Here is a 20,987-nt window from a genome sequence, read left to right as displayed (position 1 = left end):
GAAATTGCTGATGGAGAGTTTAACAAGGACTTCATGTGGCATTGTTTGAATGCTATATGTTTCCTTGAACAAGACTTTGTCACAAATATGTGAAATTATAACCATGACAAATGCATACAACTTGTACATGAATGAAGATGCAAATTATTCTGACAGGAAATTATGTAATATTGTATACTGCATGTTGTTTTGCCTTGTAGAGTAATTTGGTTGTACATGTACAATCTGAAGAGGTTGTGATTCATAGGCCTTGGTGCTGCTAGCCATCAATTTAAAATCACATCGAAGGAGAGATAATTGCACAATGTAGGAGAGTGATTTTGAATAGTTACATGTAGACTTTTGTAAGCACCAACCACCAAAGCGGATGAAATTGCAACCTTGCCAATTGGTACTTCTCATGAGGTCAAATAGACCATCATATCACCGTAATTTTCTTCTGCGCTAAATACCGGGTAAATACCCGATGCTGCTGATGTCATTTGCATATTTGCCGGTTGTAGGTCATCATGCAATGCATGATCACTTCCTGTGCAAACCGGAATACAGAGGCTGTGGTTTTCCATTGACAAAAGCCGGCTCTCCTCTCCGGAAAAAGTCCTAGTTTTAGAAGGATAAATGCCGGCGAAAAAGCGGAGAAAATTTAGCCGGCATTCACGGTCAAATACCGGAGGACGGCATTTTCTACCGGTAATTTGTAATCAACAAACCGGATAAAAGCCGGCTTTTTACTCCAATAGAAAACGCTGTATTTTCCTCTCCATCTGTGACACACAAACATGAAACATAGCAGTCTTAAGTTATGAGTGACTCAAATCCATGGTGGAGTCTTTACATGTAGTTCTCCTTGGAAACTTGCTGAATAGACTCATTCAGGAGGACTGTTACAAAAAACACTGGTCATGCTCGATAATCAAAATATATCCAGCCTATTAATTTCTAGTCCGTATTAGACTACACAGGCAATGCTCATCGAACACACTGTGTGTGATTGGTTGTGGTGTTTTTGTGTACCGCAGGCAAGATCTTTCTATACATTGGTTTGTCTCAAGTTCAGTAGTGACGTAAGTGCATATTTCGCTGGTCGTAGTATCAAATCGCATGCGTAAAGTTAAATAGTGCAGAGCACACGTACAAAAGCAGTTTGTCATAGCTTGTCAGCAAGCTTGCAGGACAACCACAGAAAAGCATTGACGTCACTACCGAACTTATGGTGAACCAAAGAATAACCAATTTCCGAATATTTCAATGGCAATCAGCTGAAAAGTTGTATATTGTCATTGTTGTGGATGGTCACATGATGTTGTACATCTCAAAAACTTCCCGCAGAGGATATCTTTCTGAAGGTGTATGTTGTCATTGCGTTGATTGTTACATTGTTGTACATCTCATCTTAACTGCAAACAGCATCCTACTGAACTAATTCCAAATATTTTCTATTGGCTGCTAGAAAGGACTAGGCGTATGCTGTCATTTTTGTGGATGGTCATACAATGTACATCTCAAAACTTACCACATGCGATATTTTTTTCCAAAAGATTTCTGATCAGCAGTGCTAAAAAGGTGTCTGTTCTCATAGTTGTGGAGAGTACCATATATTACATTGTTGTACAACTCAAAATTATACCGCAGACAACATCTTTCTGAACCAATTTCCACAAATTCCAAATCAGCTGAAAGGTCTAGGCCTAATTTTTTTGTGGATGGTCATATTAAAATACATAATTGTACATCTCAAAATTTAACTGCATCAGACAGCATCTTTCTGAATTAATATCCAAAGATTTCTGATCAGCAGTGCTAAAAAGGGGTATGTTCTCATAGTTGTGGAGAGTACCATATATTACATTGTTGTACAACTCAAAATTATACCGCAGACAACATCTTTCTGAACCAATTTCCACAAATTCCAAATCAGCTGAAAGGTCTAGGCCTATGCCATAATTTTTTTGTGGATGGTCATATTAAAATACATAATTGTACATCTCAAAATTTAACTGCATCAGACAGCATCTTTCTGAATTAATATCCAAAGATTTCTGATCAGCAGTGCTAAAAAGGGGTATGTTGTCATTGTTGTGGAGAGTCCCATATTACATTGTTGTAAGACTCAAAATTTTACCGCAGGCAACATCTTTCTGAACCAATTTCTACAAATTCCTGAACAGCCTTCTAAAAGGTGTAGGCCTATGCCATAATTTTTTTGTGGACGTGATATATTACATAATTGTACATTTCAAAATTTAACCGCATCAGACAGCATCTTTTGAATTAATTTCAAAAGATTTTGAATCGGCTGCTAAAAAGGTCTATGCAGTCATTGTTGTGGATGGTCACATGTTACATTGTTGTATACTGTATAAGTGGTAATTTTCATGAGGGTTTTATTTTTGCATATCTCGCGAATGGAGTTCTAACGGCAAAATTTATACCTTGCAAAATTGTGAATATGATAAATTCCTAAATGTCTCTCTCATTCTAAATCGCGCAAATTAACTGTATGCAAAATTATCACTTTTATAGTATCTGTAAACTTTGAGCAATCTGCTCATTTTATGGTGTGTAGAATAGAATTTCTTTAATTTGCCATTCCAATCTTAAGTTAACTAGTGCAGCCAAATTTTGCCATTCATTTACTTAAAAGTAGAGTATACTTGTCTACTGAAATATTTTAATTTAGTTTGATATATTTAATAGCTACATGTATAAACATACCAAAGCAATTCAATGATGCCAATAAAAGGACAACAAATTGAAACCAAAAAGTGAGAGTCATTAAAAAAATATGCTTCCAGCCATAGCACGTGGGTTTGGGGGGAAGTACATCGAGACAGATCGCACAACAGCCTTACAGTCGGGCAGCGCCGTTGACACAAGTGCCAAAGGTTGTGGGTTCAAATAGTATACAACTTTTGGGATGGTAATCAATTAACTACCATGTTTTTGTGCATATCACCAAATCAAAACATATTCCAGGCTTAAAATTTCAATGAGGTTATGGAAAAAGGTGAGCTTTCACCTGATACCAAAATCTGCACTTTGATGGTAAGGGGAGGGGGGGGGGGTCAGGGTGTGAGCTGCCAATCTATAGCCAAAATAATTAATTCTCGATCATGAGAGTCAACTTGGGTACGCACAGTTAATTGCGTCGAGCGTACTACGCAAATAACGGCGCTTACGGCGCAAACACAGCTTTTGAGAATTGACCAATCACACGGTCGTTGCTAGGCAAGGTCAAGGTTCGGTCATGCAGGTCGCGCGATCGTGTTATTCTATGAAAAGTACGCTGGCGCAGAAGGTACATCCTCTCATGATCGAGAATTTGTTATTTTGGCTATAGTCAAACTTCTTTAACAACTTCAAAGTTTCATGGATGTCTTGTAAACAGTCGGTACAATTGGTGATTTTGAGATTAAACGTTTTGCGCAAATAATTGTATACATAATTACATGGGATTATAATTTTGAATGTCTTCCTTCAACCCATGCTGTGATCACAATTGCAATGATCTATTTTATTGATGTAACTTTATATAAGTTGGGCGGCCATTTTCTATTATCATCAGATTGAACTGGTAACGGCATAGTATCCACTCAAAATATCAAATATTTTGTAATGTGTATGGAAGCGGAATTTTAATTTATACATTTGCCAATTGATTTAATTGTTCTTCAAAGCTTTAATTTTAACAGTAGATACATGTGTACCAATAAATGCTTTTAATATTATTACGTAGACGTATTATGTAAATTTGAACTCTTTTTATGTTATATATTTATGCTAATTGATCCAAATTTATGCATACATTACTTTATATTTTAGAGTAAGTTCAGAGGTGATTTACTTTTATTTACATTGTAGAAGAAATGTTTTCTTACATTTTACAACATTTTGCATAGTGCTGCTGTGACGTAGCCAGTGGGGGACTAGGGGGCTGTAGCCAGTCGTAATGGTCCGTCAATACATCGCAGGTCAACAGTGCACAATGACCTCGGGCTGTGTGCAACAGTCCACATTAAAAAAAATTGGCTAAAATTTCCCATGTATTTTTGGCCTGTTTTTACAGTCCAAAAGTAACTTAATTAACATTGCACATTTCTGTATGCATAGTAAACTCATCTGAAATTTGGTGGATGATACGTCACTGAAATCGGCTGAAGTTAAAGGAGAGTGAATTTTTTGTAGGTGGATTCACAAGTTTGAGCCACCCTCCTGTTCTGAACACCTGGCTACACCACTGTAGTGCTGTAGTGATATAGTTAGTAGCATTTTGCAACACAAAGCATGATTTCACAGTTGTACTTTATGTTGAAACTTATCCAGTACATAATTTGTAACTTGTATCACTTGATTTTGATGTCATATAATTGAGAAAGCCAAACAAAGGAGCGCTTCAGAATTTTGCAAGTCTCGTATACGGGCTTGGATTGGAGCCAGAGCAGGTTATGTCCACCTGAAGGCTAGTGGTCTTAGTGCACCATTTTTAGCAAGAACTTGTACAATATTTTTTTTCTTTTGGTCTTGACTCTTAACAAAAGGATGGATGAGAACAGGTTTTAATTGCAAAATCAAGGACAAAGAAACATAACATTTTACTCTCAAATGTAGCTGTTGGTTGATTGTAATTGTATGTAAATAATAGACAGTCTGAGCTGAATTTATTAGTTGGTCGCTTTTGCAGGAAAGTGATTCTCACACATAATCATTATATTCTTCTGATTCAAGATTGTTGAACTGTTTGATTGATAGCTACTGTGTTGCAAAACCATGTCGCTTTTCCGAGTTGCAAAAATTGAAAGTGATATCGTCAATCATCGTTAACAGTATTGATGAATCTCTGTGTACCAGCTAGTCTCCACTGGTCCAGTTTGATTATGCTCACTCCACACAAACATTCTGCCAATGATAACAAATGAGCCCGTAATTTTAGGCTTTTACAATGGGAGTTCATAACAATTAGTAAGTTTTTAGTGGGTCCACCATCAAACAAGTTTAGAACTGTCAAGTTTTCGTCAGGAGTATAGCTCTGACTTCTTCAGAACAAAGTACCTAAGTATGGGACATGTAGGCTGCCCTTGCTTACTGATGGCTCTGAAAGGAGCCATTCACTGAAGACTGCCCTTTGTGAAGACTGTCCTTTGTGAAGATTGCCCCTTTTGATAGGCTAAAATCTTTTTCCACAACGTCATCAAGCACAGCTTCAAACTTTCAATGTGTTAATTGGCTACTTAATATTCACGAGTCAAGACCATCAGTGACATGTAGTGATTATTTAACATAGACCCCGTACCCCACCTCTGTTCATGCTATTTTTAGTATCAAAGTCAAAGTTCCTAGATCAAACTTCATGCAGTGTCATGTGGAAAGCTGATCAGAAATGCTGTTATACATTAAATTTGGCAAACGGTTGGTGTGGAAGTGAACGGAACCAAACTGGTAGCTAAGGAGACTATGTACCAGCCAGATCTATATTATTTTTGCATGTTATTTTCTTTGCTTATAATTACCAACTTTCGAAAGTGAATGTATTCAAATTTAAAAAAGAAGAAAAAACCAACCAGTATTAATGATGTCTTGTGCTCTGATCAGCTTGCAATAGGCAGGACTTGTAACATCATGGATTGATATATAGAATAGCGTACACAGAGCGGTGCCAATTGCATGATTGTTGAGTGCTTTTGAGAATTTACGCAGGCGTAAGTTGGGACTTTGTTAAAGTGCAAAGTAACAAAAAAACAAATAATTCTTGCCTATTACGAGCTCATCACAGTATTATTAAAGATGTATCGAATGTAACAGAAAAATTACACTATTGCAATTTGCATTTTTTTTTTTCAAAGTCAAAATTAAAATGTAATACAGGGTGTCCCAAAAAAAGAGGCCCCTCATTGCGCCCTCTTTTTTCCTATTTCTGAAAAGTTGATTAAATATATTTTGGTATGTAAAGAAACCGTTAATCGTTAGCTTTAATAAACCAAAAAAAGTATTTCAATCGACTCACAACTTTTGAAGATATGCCCTTTTGAATAAAAGTACCCGTTTTTCACTCTGTCCACGGATAGCTAACAGAGTGGTTGGGATGGCTCATGCTGTGGAGTGGCTTGCACGATCACCAGACCTCAAACCAATTGATTTTTTTTCCTTTGTGGCAAAATCCAAGATCTTCGCAAACGTATTACTGAATGCATTCGCAAGTATCAGGCGCACATGGATGGTACACAACGCAAATTGATGCAATGAGGACCAGGGCTGAAACCTGTATTCACCAAGGAGGCAACTAGGTACAGCAGCACAGTAAACTCACTTCAGAAGAACCAAAGACAAACCAAACAGCCTTTTATGGCTACCTTTTATCCTAAAAAGAGAAATGACTTATGTTGTAAAAAAAAAAAAAGAAGCAAGAAACAATAAAGTATTAAACATGATAAAACAACAAGGCATAAATAACCAAGCAAAAATAAGTAATTGCAAGTAAAGCAAAAGAAGCATCCATTTTACCCACACATTAATGACACTATTAACAAAATCCATTGCCCAAAAACCCACCGGTAAAGCCCATTCCATTGATAAGGTTATTTTATAAAGTTATCATTGAGGAATGTTTGATATTCATGCATGGTATGTGTACTCCTTTTCAATCTTTGAAGTAGGCAAACCTTCTCCGTGGACAGAGTGAAAAACGGGTACATTTCTTTATATTATAGGGGCAAGGAATCCAACTACACTGGAATTTCAGTGACCCAAGACAAGCGGTTCGATACTTGTGATAGAAAATGAGGTACGGCTAGGATGTACCTCATTTCCTATCATATCTACTGAACCGCTTGTCTTGGGTCACTGATATTTCAGTGTAGTAATTGGATTCCTTGCCCCAATAACATACACAACTTTTGTTACCAGTGTGTTATTAATTTTTGAGAAAAATTCAAAAATAGTCACAAATTTACCACAGGGGTGTAGTACCCCCTTAAGGCTAACGACTTAAGGTTTCTTTACATACCAAAATATATTTGATCAACTTTTCAGAAATAGGAGAAAAGGAGGGTGCAATGAGGGGCCTCTTTTTTTGGGACACCCTGTAGCATAATATTTGCTGCATTAAAGAGTGCTACTGGTAGTCCAGACATTAGCAGTGCTTATTTCAATGAAATATTATGTATTTACTCTTTCTTTCCTTTTTCATTTTTATTGGCTGGTCACATAATGCTTTCATGTAGTGACATGTGCTCCTAATTTCCTTGCAACTCCATTCCTGCCATTTGTATCTACATTTCTTTTAATTAAAGACATGTAAGAACTGTATAAATTTGAATTATATTCAAATAGAATATAATTATATGTAACTGAAATTTTTATGAAATGTGACAGTATTTAAACACTTTATATAGATTTATAAATGTAGGTATAAAAAAGTTAATCATGTAATAGTAAGTTTCTATATTAAATAAATGTGACATATGATGTCAATAAATATACTATTGAATGAAAACAAAACAAGTGACTTTCTCAGTAACCATGGCAACTACTGTAAAAGTAGAAATTTTCATGAGGTTTTTATTTTTCGCAATTTCATGCAGTGGACATAAACTCATGAAAATAACAACTCATGAAAATAACCAAAAGCATTAGGTTTCTATTGTATCAATATCAAAACCGCGAAATTTAATTCTCGCGCAATTGACAAAATGTTCAAAATCGCGAAAATATCTTCTCGCGAAAATATTGACTTTTACAGTATTTGTTGTGTGAATACAAAAAGAAGAGGTGTGGGACCCGAAGCTGCTGTGAGAATTTACAATTTTAAATCTTGTCCAACACCCTGTTGACTAAAGGCTATTCCAGTAAAATGCATACACCCCCTGTGGTAGACATGACCTTAATCTCCCACACAGGGGATGTAGATTTCAAATGAAATCACCTATTCAGGTAACCCTATTTGAAATTCACACTCCCTATGTGGGAGATTAAGGTCATGTCTTCTATAGAGGGTGTATGGTTTTTAACTGGAATAGCCCAATGTCACTAGCCAATTTGTCTATTATACTTCTAAGATGACAAGGTAAGTCCACTTGAACACCTTTCCTTTTAATCCTAACACTGAACACTGCTTTTTGCTATCGGGAGTTGAAGAAGAAACGAAAAAGGAGAGAAGATGAACAAAGAAGTCACTTGGTACTCCAGTGATTCGAACCTTAGACCCTTGCAGTAGCCACAGGGGTATCGCTGCCCCGGCCAGCGATTTTGTGAGCATAAAGCACTTGGGGCGATTGCGTCAACGCCAGTTGATTCATAGTTGTGTGCCCTTAAGGTGCACTGAGCCTGGAGGGGCTCTCTCTCTCTGTCTCTGCACTCGTGGAAGCTACATGTGCCTGGTTGTGATTATCACATTAGATTAATCCCTAATCCTTTTATTGGCGTGGTGACAGCTTGGATTCAAAACCAGTCATCTCTGAAGTCTCTCAGCTGACCTTCCTGGCCGAAATTGGTGGTCATCTTGAACCCTAATTGTGTGATCTTTCACAAGACTGTGAGCGACCAGTAAGCTTAAAACAGTAAGCTTAAGCCTGCAAGGCTGCATATTAGCTTTTATTCTGGTTCACATACACGAGTGTAAAAACAATCAGCAATGGCCACAACACATCGTGCGCCGAAGCAATGGCCTCTAACAAAGAGCGAAACAATAAACTCATTTGAAAGCTGGAAACATAACCTCCAGTATACACTGTCATTAGACCCAAGCTTTTCTCCCTACTTGGTTGAAGGAGCGGTATGGGGCAAAAGTCAAAAACTTCCCCTCTTCGAGGTCTCACTAACGATGGTGAGGACATACAGGAAGCCCAAAGGAAAACAGCAGTCCAGAAAAATGCTGCATTGGAGCTTATGCTTGGACAAATAGCCAACTATTGTCCAATTATCTCAAGAAATACAATACTCAAAAACTGCACCAGCCTGAATAAGATATGGCAAGCCATCCGTCTCCATTTTGGCTTCCAAACAACAGGTGGCCACTTCCTAGAGTTCAACAATATTACCCTTGGCCCTTCTGAACGGCCAGAGGACTTGTACCAGCGTCTAGTAGCATTCACCGAAGACAACCTCATGCGTGAAGGAGGCGGCATCAGTCACCATGACCAAGTCATCGATGAAGATGAGGAGATTACGCCTACACTCGAAAACTTTGTAGTGTTAACGTGGTTGCGTCTTATAAACCCTGAGCTGCCCCGATTAGTAAAGCAGCGGCACGGTACAGAGCTAAGATCCCGCACCTTGGCTTCTATCAAAGCCGAAATTTCTCAAGCTCTGGATTCGCTCCTGGATGAGCTGAGCTCAAACGATGCTGCTCGCAGCATGCGCACTAGTCAGCGTAGACCGATGCCTAAATTGAAAGCTAAGAAATCATTTGGTAAATCCTGCCCTCTGTGTGAGCAAGCTGGTCGGCATGACCATGCGCATTTCTTAAGCGAGTGCTCGTACCTCCCTGAAAAGGACAGAAAATACCCGGCCCGCGCTCGTCACCTTAACATCCTTGACGATTGTGCCAGCGACTCAGATTTAGCATGCGCCTTTGTTGACCAATCTGACCTTAGTGCGCAGCCCAATGTTCAGACAGCGCTTCTGCGAATTCATGTTGATCAGTCTCCTTATGTAGATGCATTCCACAAGCACCATGCGGTCCGCATCACCATTGACAGTGGATCCACTGGTAATCTCATTCGCGAAAACACTGTCCAACGATTAGGATGCCCCATTCATCAGAGTTAGCAGTCTGCCCGTCAAGCTGATGGGTCATCCCTCTTAAAGTAGTTGGGGAAACAACCCTCACCTTTACTCGTGACAGACACTCCTTTGTCTTTAAAGGTCTAGTTGTTAGAGACCTTGACAAAGAAATCCTTGCAGGTATTCCCTTCATGAAATGCAATGATGTCGCAATTAAGCCCTGCTAAGAACCAAATCATCTTGACAGATGGTACAATTATCACTTATGGCGCCAACAAGAGCCCCAAATCCCAGCACACTGTTAAATCGTGCCCATATACTTCGTGGACCTTCTCAAAACACTACCATATGGCCAGGCTCATACGTTGAGGTAAATCTCCCTGCAGACATCGTTGAATCAGATGCTACTTTTGCCATTGAGCCCTGTGTTGATACCCCGCTCGGTAGGTTCCTATCGCCCAAACAAGCCTGGCCCAAGCCTGATGTAATCACAAGTATTGCAGGCAGGGTTCGCATTCCCAACAATACTGGTGTGCCACTTGTCATCAGAAAGCATGAACATCTTGGCCAGATACACACTGTTTTTTCACCATCACTAACTTCTAAGCCATCACACACTGCTGCAGCAGCATCAGTCAATGTCCCAAAGCCCAGTTCACCGGCTAACTACTCAGCTGCTGTTGCCCTTGACCCAGATGGTATACTTGGCACTTGTGAGCAATCCAACTTCCGCAGTCTTCTCGATGAGTACGATGAGGTTTTTGACCCTAGTTTCCCAGGTTACAATGGTGCTGTCGGCCCTTTCAAATCTGTGGTTAATATGGGACCGGTCCAACACCCCCAACGCAAAGGTCGTCTCCCATTGTATGCACAGGATAAACTCCAAGAGTTGCAATCAAAGTTTGATCAGCTTGAAAAAGCAGGCGTCTTTGCTAGACCTGAAGATGTCGGTGTGTGTGTCGAATACCTTAACCCGTCCTTTCTTGTCAAGAAGCCTAATGGAGGCTTTCGTCTGGTTACTGCATTTGCTGATGTCGGTAGATATAGCAAGCCACAACCCTCTCTAATGCCCAATGTGGACTCAACATTGCGTTCAATTGCCAAATGGAAGTATTTGATTGCCACTGACTTGACTAGTGCTTTCTACCAAATCCCTTTATCCCATGAGTCCATGAAATACTGTGGTGTTGCAACTCCCTTTCGTGGGGTTCGTGTGTATACACGGTGTGCCATGGGTATGCCAGGTTCTGAAACAGCCCTTGAGGAACTGATGTGTCTTGTCCTTGGTGACCTCTTAGAGAAAGGTGTCGTAGCAAAACTCGCTGATGACTTGTACTGTGGTGGTAATACTGTGGATGAACTTGTTGAGAATTGGCGTCAAGTTTTGCAAGCTTTGTCTAAGTCTGGGTTACGTCTTTCTGCTTCCAAAACAGTCATTTGCCCCCAAAAGACAGTAATTCGGGGTTGGATTTGGTCAAATGGAACCCTTTGTGCTAGCCCCCATAGCATCGCCACACTTTCCAGCTGCTCGCCTCCAAGCAAAGTTGGTGGCATGCGGTCCTTCATCGGTGCATACAAGGTTCTGGCCCGTGTCATTCAGAATTGTGCCAGTCTGGTAGCCCCATTTGATGATGCTATTGCAGGGCACCAATCAACTGAAGAGCTTACATGGTCTGATAGTCTGCATACTGCTTTTCACAAGGCTCAAGCAGCACTGTCTTCCGCTAGGGCAGTCACACTTCCCCATCCCAATGATCAGCTTTGGATCATTACTGACGGATCCGTGAAGAAACATAGCATTGGGTCGACATTGTATATTTCCCGCAATGACAAACTCTTCCTCGCCGGGTTCTTCAGTGCTAAATTGCGTGATCGACAGCCAACATGGTTACCCTCACGAAATTGAGGCGCTGTCTATTTCTGCCTCCACCAAGCACTTCAGTCCCTATGTTATTCAGTCCAAACACAAGACATGTATCCTCACTGACAGCAAACCTTGTGTTCAGGCATATGAAAAGCTAAACCGGAGAGAGATTTCAGCCAGTCCTCGCGTGTCCACATTCCTCTCCACTGTCAGTCGTTTCCAAGCATCTGTTCGTCATCTTGCAGGATCAGCTAACACCCCCTCAGACTTTGCTAGTCGTAATGCCCCTGACTGCACTGAGCCCACTTGTCAAATATGCTCCTTTATCCAGCGTGAAGAGGAAGCAACTGTCCTTCGTGTTTCCGCACATGACATTCTGTCCGGAAAGCTAAGCTCCCTTTGCCAGCAAAGCAGCCTGGCATGCTATTCAGCAGGAATGCCCGGATCTGCATGCGAACACATGCTCATCTAGTTCAGGGCACTCGCCCTTCAAAGAAAGCTACTTCTGTCAAAGATGTGAAGCGCTATTTGCAGGTTGCATCTATCGCTAGAGATGGCCTACTTGTTGTTCGTCGTGATCAACCATTGTCCCCAACTCGCGATTGTATTGTTGTTCCCAGACAGGTCTTAAATGGTCTTCTCACTGCCCTGCACATCCAACTTGACCATCCCTCCAAACATCTGCTCAGTTTGGTGACCCAGCGTTACTTTTATGCTCTTGATATGGACAAGGCTATTGATCAAGTGACATCAACTTGTCACCAGTGTGCTTCTCTGTCCAATGCCCTAAGACATTGATCGAGCAGTCCTCAAGTGACCCTCCCGATGCAGTTGGCATTTCTTTTGCAGCTGATATCCTGAAGCGTAGCCGCCAGCTAGTCCTTGTGCTGCGCGAAACCTCAACGTCCTACACAGCTTCTTGCATTGTCGAGAATGAACAACATGGCACGTTGCGTGATGCCCTGATTCGATTGTGCATTGAACTTCGTCCACTTGATGGCCCCCCTGCAGTCATTCGTACTGACCCAGCACCAGGGTTTGTTCGACTCGCCAATGACAAACTTCTCACACGTTACCATCTATCGGTTGAGATCGGTCGTATTAAAAATAATACCAAGAATCCTGTTGCTGAGAAAGCCATTCGTGAGCTTGAAGATGAGTTGCTCAGACAAGATTCTACAGGTGGTCCGGCTACAGCATTATCACTTGCCATTGCTACTGCAGCCCTTAATACTCGCATCAGATCCCGAGGTCTTTCAGCCCGTGAGATGTGGTTTCAGCGAGACCAGTTTACCAATGAGCAGGTTCCTTTCACTGATTGTCAAATGATTCAGGCCCAGCATGCCTTGCGAAAAGCCAACCACCCACACAGTGCTCATTCAAAGGCCCCATTAGCCTCTGCCTCCCCAGCAGCAGAGTTGGAGGTTGGTGATCTTGTCTACCTCTACTCAGATCGCAAGAAATCTCATGCTAGAGATCGCTACTTAGTCACTACTATCGAAGGCCCATGGTGCAACATCCGCAAATGTGTGGGTTCTCAGCTTCGAATACTTCTTATCGTATCAAGAAATCTGAGTGCTTTAAGGTCCAGTATTATCCTGACCTGGATTCTCGTCCCTTTCCCAAGTCGTCTCCACCCACCGAGGATTCCGAGTTTGTTGAAGTGGTCCCTGAATGTACTCCTCCAGAGCCTCCTTTCATACCTGGCGAGTTGTCCACACCTGCTACTTGTGACCCCCTGCCCAGGAATGCTAATCACTCGCACCCCAGTTCTGAGTCAGATCCTCGCGATCCCTTGCGCGATAGCGGTCATAGCTCCAGCAATACCTCCGGTTTGGTTACACAGTCTAATCCATGTACCGGTAACAGCAGTGAGGTTAGTGAAAGTATCCCCCAAGCTAGTATGGTTGGCCCTGAGATCATGCCACCATTGCTCACACAAAGGCGTTCCGCGCGCCCTCACAAACTTCCTGAGCACCTGAAAGACTATTTGTTAAACTAAATGGACAGGTCACTGTGTACTATGACATTAATCCATCATCGGTGTCCTCCTATATGGTCACTTCATTGAACTTTGAACTGATTTACGTATGTCATTTGGAATTCTAAAAGAAAACTCTGGAACTGACGTTTACTTCTTTGAACGTTGAACCATTTTACATTCATGTTGAATGTCAGTTTGTCATTGCAGACAAAAAGACTCTTGAACTGTTGATGTTATTGACTGTTGGCACATTGCCTATTTTGAGTGTTCTAAACCAACAGTGTCATAAGCTGTTAGATTGGTTTCTGCAAGTCAGTTGTTAGTAGTAGTTGTTTAGTAGTGTTATCCTCACTTCCTTGTGAGGAAAGTGATCCTTTTTTTCTTTAAAAGACAAAAAGAGAGAAAGAGGTAATTACGCCAGTTGATTCATAGTTGTGTGCCCTTAAGGTGCACTGAGCCTGGAGGGGCTCTCTCTCTCTGTCTCTGCACTCGTGGAAGCTACATGTGCCTGGTTGTGATTATCACATTAGATTAATCCCTAATCCTTTTATTGGCGCAAGGCATCATGTAGGATTCATGCATGCGCAGTACTTATCCTTGTGGTATTGTGTGGTCTCTAGCTGTGTTAGGGTTAAGCCACTAATTCTTTAATAAACCAAAGTACTACATCAAATAGCTCATTTCAGTGCCACCATCTGCCATTTCTATATTAGATAAATAAAGTGCCTTTAACTTTGATAGATTTAGGTTGGCAATGGATAACAGTTAACCCCTTGCACACCGACATCGCCTGGCTAATAATTACTTTCTCTGCAGAGATACTAAAATCAATACCCGGGATCGATACACGTGAATGTCCTATGCACAAGTTTGATATGAGATGAAAATCTTTGGATACCGGGGTAGAAAATGATGAATATCTCCCGTAAAAGATTTCGTATAAAGAAACCAGATATGGTTCCTTGCACTTGAATATATATTTTGAACAGATATGATAGTCGTTAGCTTGCGTCTTGAGAAAGAAGCTTGCGTCTTGAGTCAAAAACTGACAATAATTCTGATTTATATGTGCCGAATTATATAGCGCAGTGTATAGGCCAATCTTTAGAGGTAGTCTAAAAGCATATGACCTATGGCGCGCCATGGTCACTCACACACTAGCGAGGTCAGTCACCGGCCTAATCGGGGCTGTTGTCAGTAGCCTTAGTCAGATGTCCTTCGGCCCATTATGAGACTCAAAACTATTAAACAGGTCGATACAAAATGGCCATGCGTGGAGGTGGATTCAACCTACCATGGCGATTTCTGCCATGAAGATATCGGGGCGATGACACTATGCCTTGTTTGTTTGAAATTTCACTTGTTCACAGAGTAAACCCTAACCCTACTGCTCTAAACACCCGAGATGAAATATAACTAAATTGGAAGTCATTCAGTCTTTGTTATGTTCAAGAGGTGATTATCATGTCGAACAAGCAGAATGTCGAACAAGTAGCCTGTATGGACAACCTTTTATGATACTCTTTTCAGAGCCATCTGTAGACAAGGTGCAGTCTGGATCCATAATTAGAGATTTGCCCTGAAGTCTGATAAGTTTGCCCATATGTGATGCAATCAAGCAAAATGAGTCGGATGTCGGGAATATTGATTTTGAGATATAACCAATAATAGTATTCAACTTCCTTTGTATTTTATTGTTCTGAGCAACACTAAAATGGCCATAACTCTGGAACCAGGTCTAATATTATGATGTTGTTTTCAGCAAAATGAAGCTCAGAGATTGGCCCGTGTAGTGAGATCGAACACTGAAGTTTGATTTTGATCGACATGAGACTCATTTTGCTTGATTGCATCCCATATAATAGTTTGATATGTGTACGTCGGATGATAATTGGAAATTCTCAACCATTTTACGTTTGTATGGAGCAAATTCACATATGGTGGACATTGGAATGGATGTTATGGAGAGAGAATGGATTGCCCTCTAATGAAAATGGGCAAATTTCAAAAACTTTATTTTTTGTTTGTATATTTCTTTACTGTTTTTGCAGATAATTTAACAGAAGCACAAGTGAAGAAGGTAAATATATTTATCATTGTAAATTTGTAGTATCGTGTTTCATAAGTATGTGACCAGATCTGATCCAATCAGGCTAAAGTCAGCAATAATGAAACTGATGTACATGTATGCAAACTGTGAGGAGAAAAAACCATGAAAAGCATAACAAAATGGGACATATTATGCACATGGTTCATAACTTTGCAACCAATATTCAAGGGGTTCAACATCTGTAAAGTGTAGGGTACTGAGGAAGTTAGTAATGGCAGGACCTCAATTTTCAAAATGTTCAACTTTGGCCTGAGTGCATCAGATTGGGTCACATATACTAGTAACAGTAAATAACTAGTACATATAACAAAGACAAGAGTATGAAGTCAGTTATTTATAGTAAAGCAAAGTCCTTTTGGTGTTTCGTCCAGTATATGTATCCGCCACTGAACATGCCCAGTTCTTAATAATATACACACTGAGCCCTAATGATGCACACTAAGAAAACCTTTATCTATGGTCCCTTTACAACTAACTTGTGACTCGGTGGCGTAACTATGGGGGGGGGGGGGCATTATGTATCCTTAGCCCTTTTTGCCACAACTCGTAGCTACGCCACTGCCGCGTCTAAGATATTCTCGGGTGGGTGGGGGGTATAGGGGTGCCAATTTTGTTTAAGTTGCCCCGGGCGCTACAAACCCTAGTTGCGCCACTGTTGTGACTGACTTTTAATCACGTTGGTATCAACCACAGGGACTGGCTACGGTGCCCTAGACCCAAGGTTTGTTAGTTCAAAAATAAGCCGGTTCTTATAGTCCAGTCCAAAAAATAAGAAGGGTTTGCTTGTCTGAAAACTAAGGTTAAAAGGTTTAGGGTCAGGGTACTAGCAAACTTTCAAACTTGGGACTAGCAAACCTTGGGAATAGCAGATATAAACCTAAACCATGAAAACTACAAGTTTAGCCTTCTTTATCTTCCGTTTCACAGGTCCGTAAAAAGCCAACAAAGAAGGCACACCATGTCGTTATGCACGTTGTATGTGTGAAGATTACGACCCACCTCCAGGTATCGCCAGGACGTCATGGCTGACGATGTGCAACCAATGTAAACATTCAGAAACGGAACACAGACTACCAACAAAGTTTGATAAGTTGGTGAAAGCTCAGAGAGAGAAGGCTGGGGAATATGACTGCATTGGATGTAATGTGATGTGCCAAGGATTCCTGAAACCAGATGAAAGGTGAGGGGTCTATCATGTGGGTTGCTTGCGGTAGGGATGCATTTGTGAATGCTCAAAGGCCTGCGGGTGCACATCAGATGTGATGTGATGTTTCAAAAATTCCAGAAACAGGATGGCAAGGTGTGGTGAGGATGTGTGTACGTTGGAGCATAAATTAGAGGGAAGAGATTATTGGTCATTGGTGAAAGGGAAAATACATGTATGATGCACAGTGACATCGCCCCGATATCTTCAGTAGAAATCGCCATGGTAGGTTGAATCCACAGCCACACATGGCTATTTTATTCGGACCTTATGAGATGCATATTATTAGCGAAGTGACCTGACTAAGGCTATGACAATAGACGGGGTAATTGATTTCTCGCTGTGTCAGCAAGCTTGTATACGACATTGCGGTCAATGGGGAATATACTGTCTCCACTTGAGTGAGTGTCGCTATAGCCTGCTGCGCGCTGTAGTCCATAGGCCTACAGGACCAACGCAATATAAAATTGAGAGTTTTGGTCAAATTTTGAGTTCAAAGCGCACGGCCAATTTTCAAAGCGCACGCTAACGACTATAATATCTGTTCAACACGTATTTTCAAGTATATGAGACCACATCTGGTTTCTTGAGAAAAATTCATTTACGGGAGATATTCATCATTTTCTAACTCAGTATCCGAAGATTTTCGTCTGATATCAAAATCGTGCATAGCAATTCACGTGTATCGATCCCGTGTATTCATTTTAATGTCTCTGCTGCACCAAATAATTATTAGCCAGGCGATGTCGGTGTGTCATGTGATGTGTCAAGGATTGACAGGTGTTCTATACCTTGAATGCTGAGGCAGGGAGGGAAAAAGTTTGATGAGTTGGCGAGATATTAGAGAGAGAGTGGGAGTCACTGTGTATGCATGCATTTGACATGATGTGTTTTCCCCAAGGATAAACTTGATGAAAGGTGAGGAGTTTCTACTGAGGGGGTTGTGGAATGAACACTTTGATAGATGAAATAAGGAGTCGACAAGCAGGGGTAGCGCTAACTTGCGTCATGGGGTCATAGGCGCATTCTTTTATCTTTTGGCGCACAAAATTACCAATAAGTGGTTGCTAAAGTGTTATTTGCACCATTTATTTCTATTGTTTGTTCTATAGTTTCACAAAATTTCAAATTTTTGACCCCTTGTTTAAAAACCTAGCGCTACCCCTGTCGACAAGTATGAGTGCATTGGATTTGATGTATCAAGGATTACAGAAATGGTGAGAGGTTTCTGTGAGGGAGCTTAGAGAGAACAGTCAAGAGTGGTAGAGACAGATATTGAGAGCTTGGAGAAAGAGAGAAAGAGTTGGGCATGTGTGTGATAGTATACAAATATTAACTGTCTATAATTCATAACCTCATTAATAAACGCGATGAGTGCAATCCAATTACATTTGTTATTTGTGAAAACGCCAACGCAAATCGAGGTCACTAATATCTCACAATTGACCGCAAAATGTGTAATTGTTCCTATGTCGCACACAATTGACCGGCCTTTGCGTGTTGTTGTGCGTCGAACAAACTGCGCGCATGCTGGCTGTCGTATTTGGATTGCGGGCTACCATATTTGCACAGATTCTGATACATACGCACTTTTGTTATTGGTCGTCCTGTTTTAGCCTGATCGATTTTTGGAAAGTATAGATGTAAAAATCATCTATTTTTATCAACTTTTGAGCAAAATTATGTGTTATTTTGTAAGGTGAAGAGATTAAAGTGACGGATATGAATGAGGTTAATAACTTTGCATCTTTAATATGTAAAAAAAAAAAAAAATCTAAACATTTTACTTTGGACCTCGGAATATCCCTCGGGGCTCGCCCTCGGAATATTCCTCGGTTCCAAAGGCAAAATGTTTAGATTTTTCACAATGCCCTCCAAATAACCGATGCGCAGTTATTAACCTCTAAGTGTAATGGTCGAAATATAATCACAAGGTGAAAGATGTATTGTTCCATTCCACTCGCCGGACACAAATTTAAGACAGTTAATATTTATTTTATATCACTCAAACATAAATTCTGTTGTTCAAAAATACTATTTCACATAGGGAATACATTTTTTCATCAACATAACAGCATTTTTGCTGTGACATACTTCACATTTTGGTGTCCACCCCATAACCCCATGGAGGGCGGGTTAGTGTAGTGGTCTTCTCACTCGCTTCTCACCACTGTGGCCCGGGTTCAATTCCCCGCGGCGCCACATGTGAGTTTGGTTGCCGATCCATGCTCGTCCTCGCAGGTTTTTCTCCGGGTGCCCCGGTTTTCCTCCTGCATCTAAAATCGGACCTCTTCCCATATCCCTGTCCCGTCATATCCGGATGGCGTCCCTTAAATTTAGTAGCCTCTGAGCACTATTGGGATTAGCCTGGCTTCGGCCGAATGTTATAAATAAATAAAAAAATAAAATAAAAAAAACACTAAATCAGTGAGTCTAAGAGTCAGCGCACAACTTGGCGCAGGCGCACTACGGCAGAGCACTATGATGGTAAAAACTATCACACGGAGAGGCTGATGGTAAAAATGATAAATGGCAATCAACCAATGAACTGTCTAGAATTTATGTATGAGTGATATAATAGGGATTGTCCAACTGGTAAATACTCTGTATGTTAGCAGTGAGCAGGTGTGGATTAATAACCCCTGATGTTGGGCAAAAAACAATGTTAGAAGAATGTACAAGCCAAATTCCCTTTTTATTTCACTCTTGACCTCTTCAGCTGATTAACTATCAACCCAATAATCAAAACCATTTGATTGTTATTCTTTCATTTCAGTATTCCTGCCAACACTCCACAAGCAAAACAATGTGTGAACTGTAAGCATGTCATCGACTGTCACAGACCAGAGACAGAGGTAGATAACTACATCAAATCTATGATTGCAGCTGGTAATTCTCAACAATGTCACATGGTCCTAGAGGGCAAAGATCAAGGTGGCAACACTGGTTTTCAGGCAAGCAGAGTGATTGTCAGTGAAGCAGATGATACCCAAGTGTTGCCGTTTTTTGAACCTGTGAATGTCGACTCCGATGAATTGGCCAAACTGGTAGGTAGCAAGTCTTACATGAAAGCTGAATTTATACTCGATCACTTTTGCAAAAAAGCGAATTGCACATACACATGCTATTTTGTTATTCTTCTGCTTTCAAAGTATCAGGCCAATCAATCAATAGATAATGATCACTTTTGCAAGTTGAGAATAAAATCAGCTCTGGATCTGGATTCACAGATCACATTATCACAATATTTGCAGTAGTGTAGCCAGGGCTTATTCAGATGGGACCAAATTGGACAAGGGAGGGGGGCAAATTTCAAGGGAGAAAAAATGGACAAATCTTAAATTTCAGGGCAGCCAGCATCCCACAGTGGCTGAGACTTCTCGCATGGGGTGGGGGAGGCTGCCTCCTTTCCTATTCTCCCCCAGCTACGTAAAATGAGGCAGAACTGATACATGTACTATATGTACATACCATACACACATACGTAACATAAAACTACAGAAAGTCCTGCCTGCTTGGTAAATAGATATTGCTATTAGAACAAGTTTCTTGTATCACAATCCAGTAATGGCACAAAGAAACAAAATGCAGCAAGTATACCGTATGTTATATATGGCCATATTTGCCCAGTTGTGTCTGAATTGATGTCTCAACAGAATATATCAAGGAAGAAGCATGTAATTCTCCTTAATGTAGGCTCATAGTTTAAACCATCATTCTGCGCAGATTACATAATCATAAAAATTACTGACCTAACTTATTTCATTTGTCTTGTTTGTTTATTGTTCTTGTTTGTTTGCCAGATGTGGATGGCCAAGCAGTGCAAGTGTAGAGGATTTAGTTATGGAGGAGATTTAGCCAGAGTCTTCCAGACATACCATGGACTCAAGTAAGCTCTTACCACAGCATAAAACCAGAGAACCCGGACTCCCTATACTGCCATGTACGATATCGCCGTCAGCTATGGGGCAGGGGGAAAATTTGGGGTATTTGGGTTCTTGCCGACACTGCACGACAATGAACGATAACAATTCTGTGTGTCATCTGAAGTGTTTAGGTATCGGGTGCAGGTTACATCAAGTGCGTCTCTCAAATGAGTCTAGTATGC

At 40.8% G+C, this 20,987-nt stretch overlaps 1 protein-coding gene across 1 annotated transcript in view; it reads left to right on the top strand.

Annotated features, from left to right (window-relative positions):
* LOC140171486 (uncharacterized) overlaps positions 1-20,987 on the top strand; it is a 67,290-nt gene that overhangs the window by 32,179 nt on the left and 14,124 nt on the right. The window contains exons 3-6 of the mRNA XM_072194755.1: positions 15,617-15,652; positions 16,609-16,855; positions 19,656-19,926; positions 20,683-20,768. Coding sequence (XP_072050856.1) covers positions 15,617-15,652; positions 16,609-16,855; positions 19,656-19,926; positions 20,683-20,768 — 640 coding nt within the window. The remainder of the gene's footprint in view (positions 1-15,616; positions 15,653-16,608; positions 16,856-19,655; positions 19,927-20,682; positions 20,769-20,987) is intronic.

The sequence above is a fragment of the Amphiura filiformis genome, chromosome 15 (genome assembly GCF_039555335.1).
Source record: "Amphiura filiformis chromosome 15, Afil_fr2py, whole genome shotgun sequence".
In the NCBI taxonomy this organism is placed as follows: domain Eukaryota; kingdom Metazoa; phylum Echinodermata; class Ophiuroidea; order Amphilepidida; family Amphiuridae; genus Amphiura; species Amphiura filiformis.
This window is presented reverse-complemented; position numbering and strand designations above follow the sequence as displayed.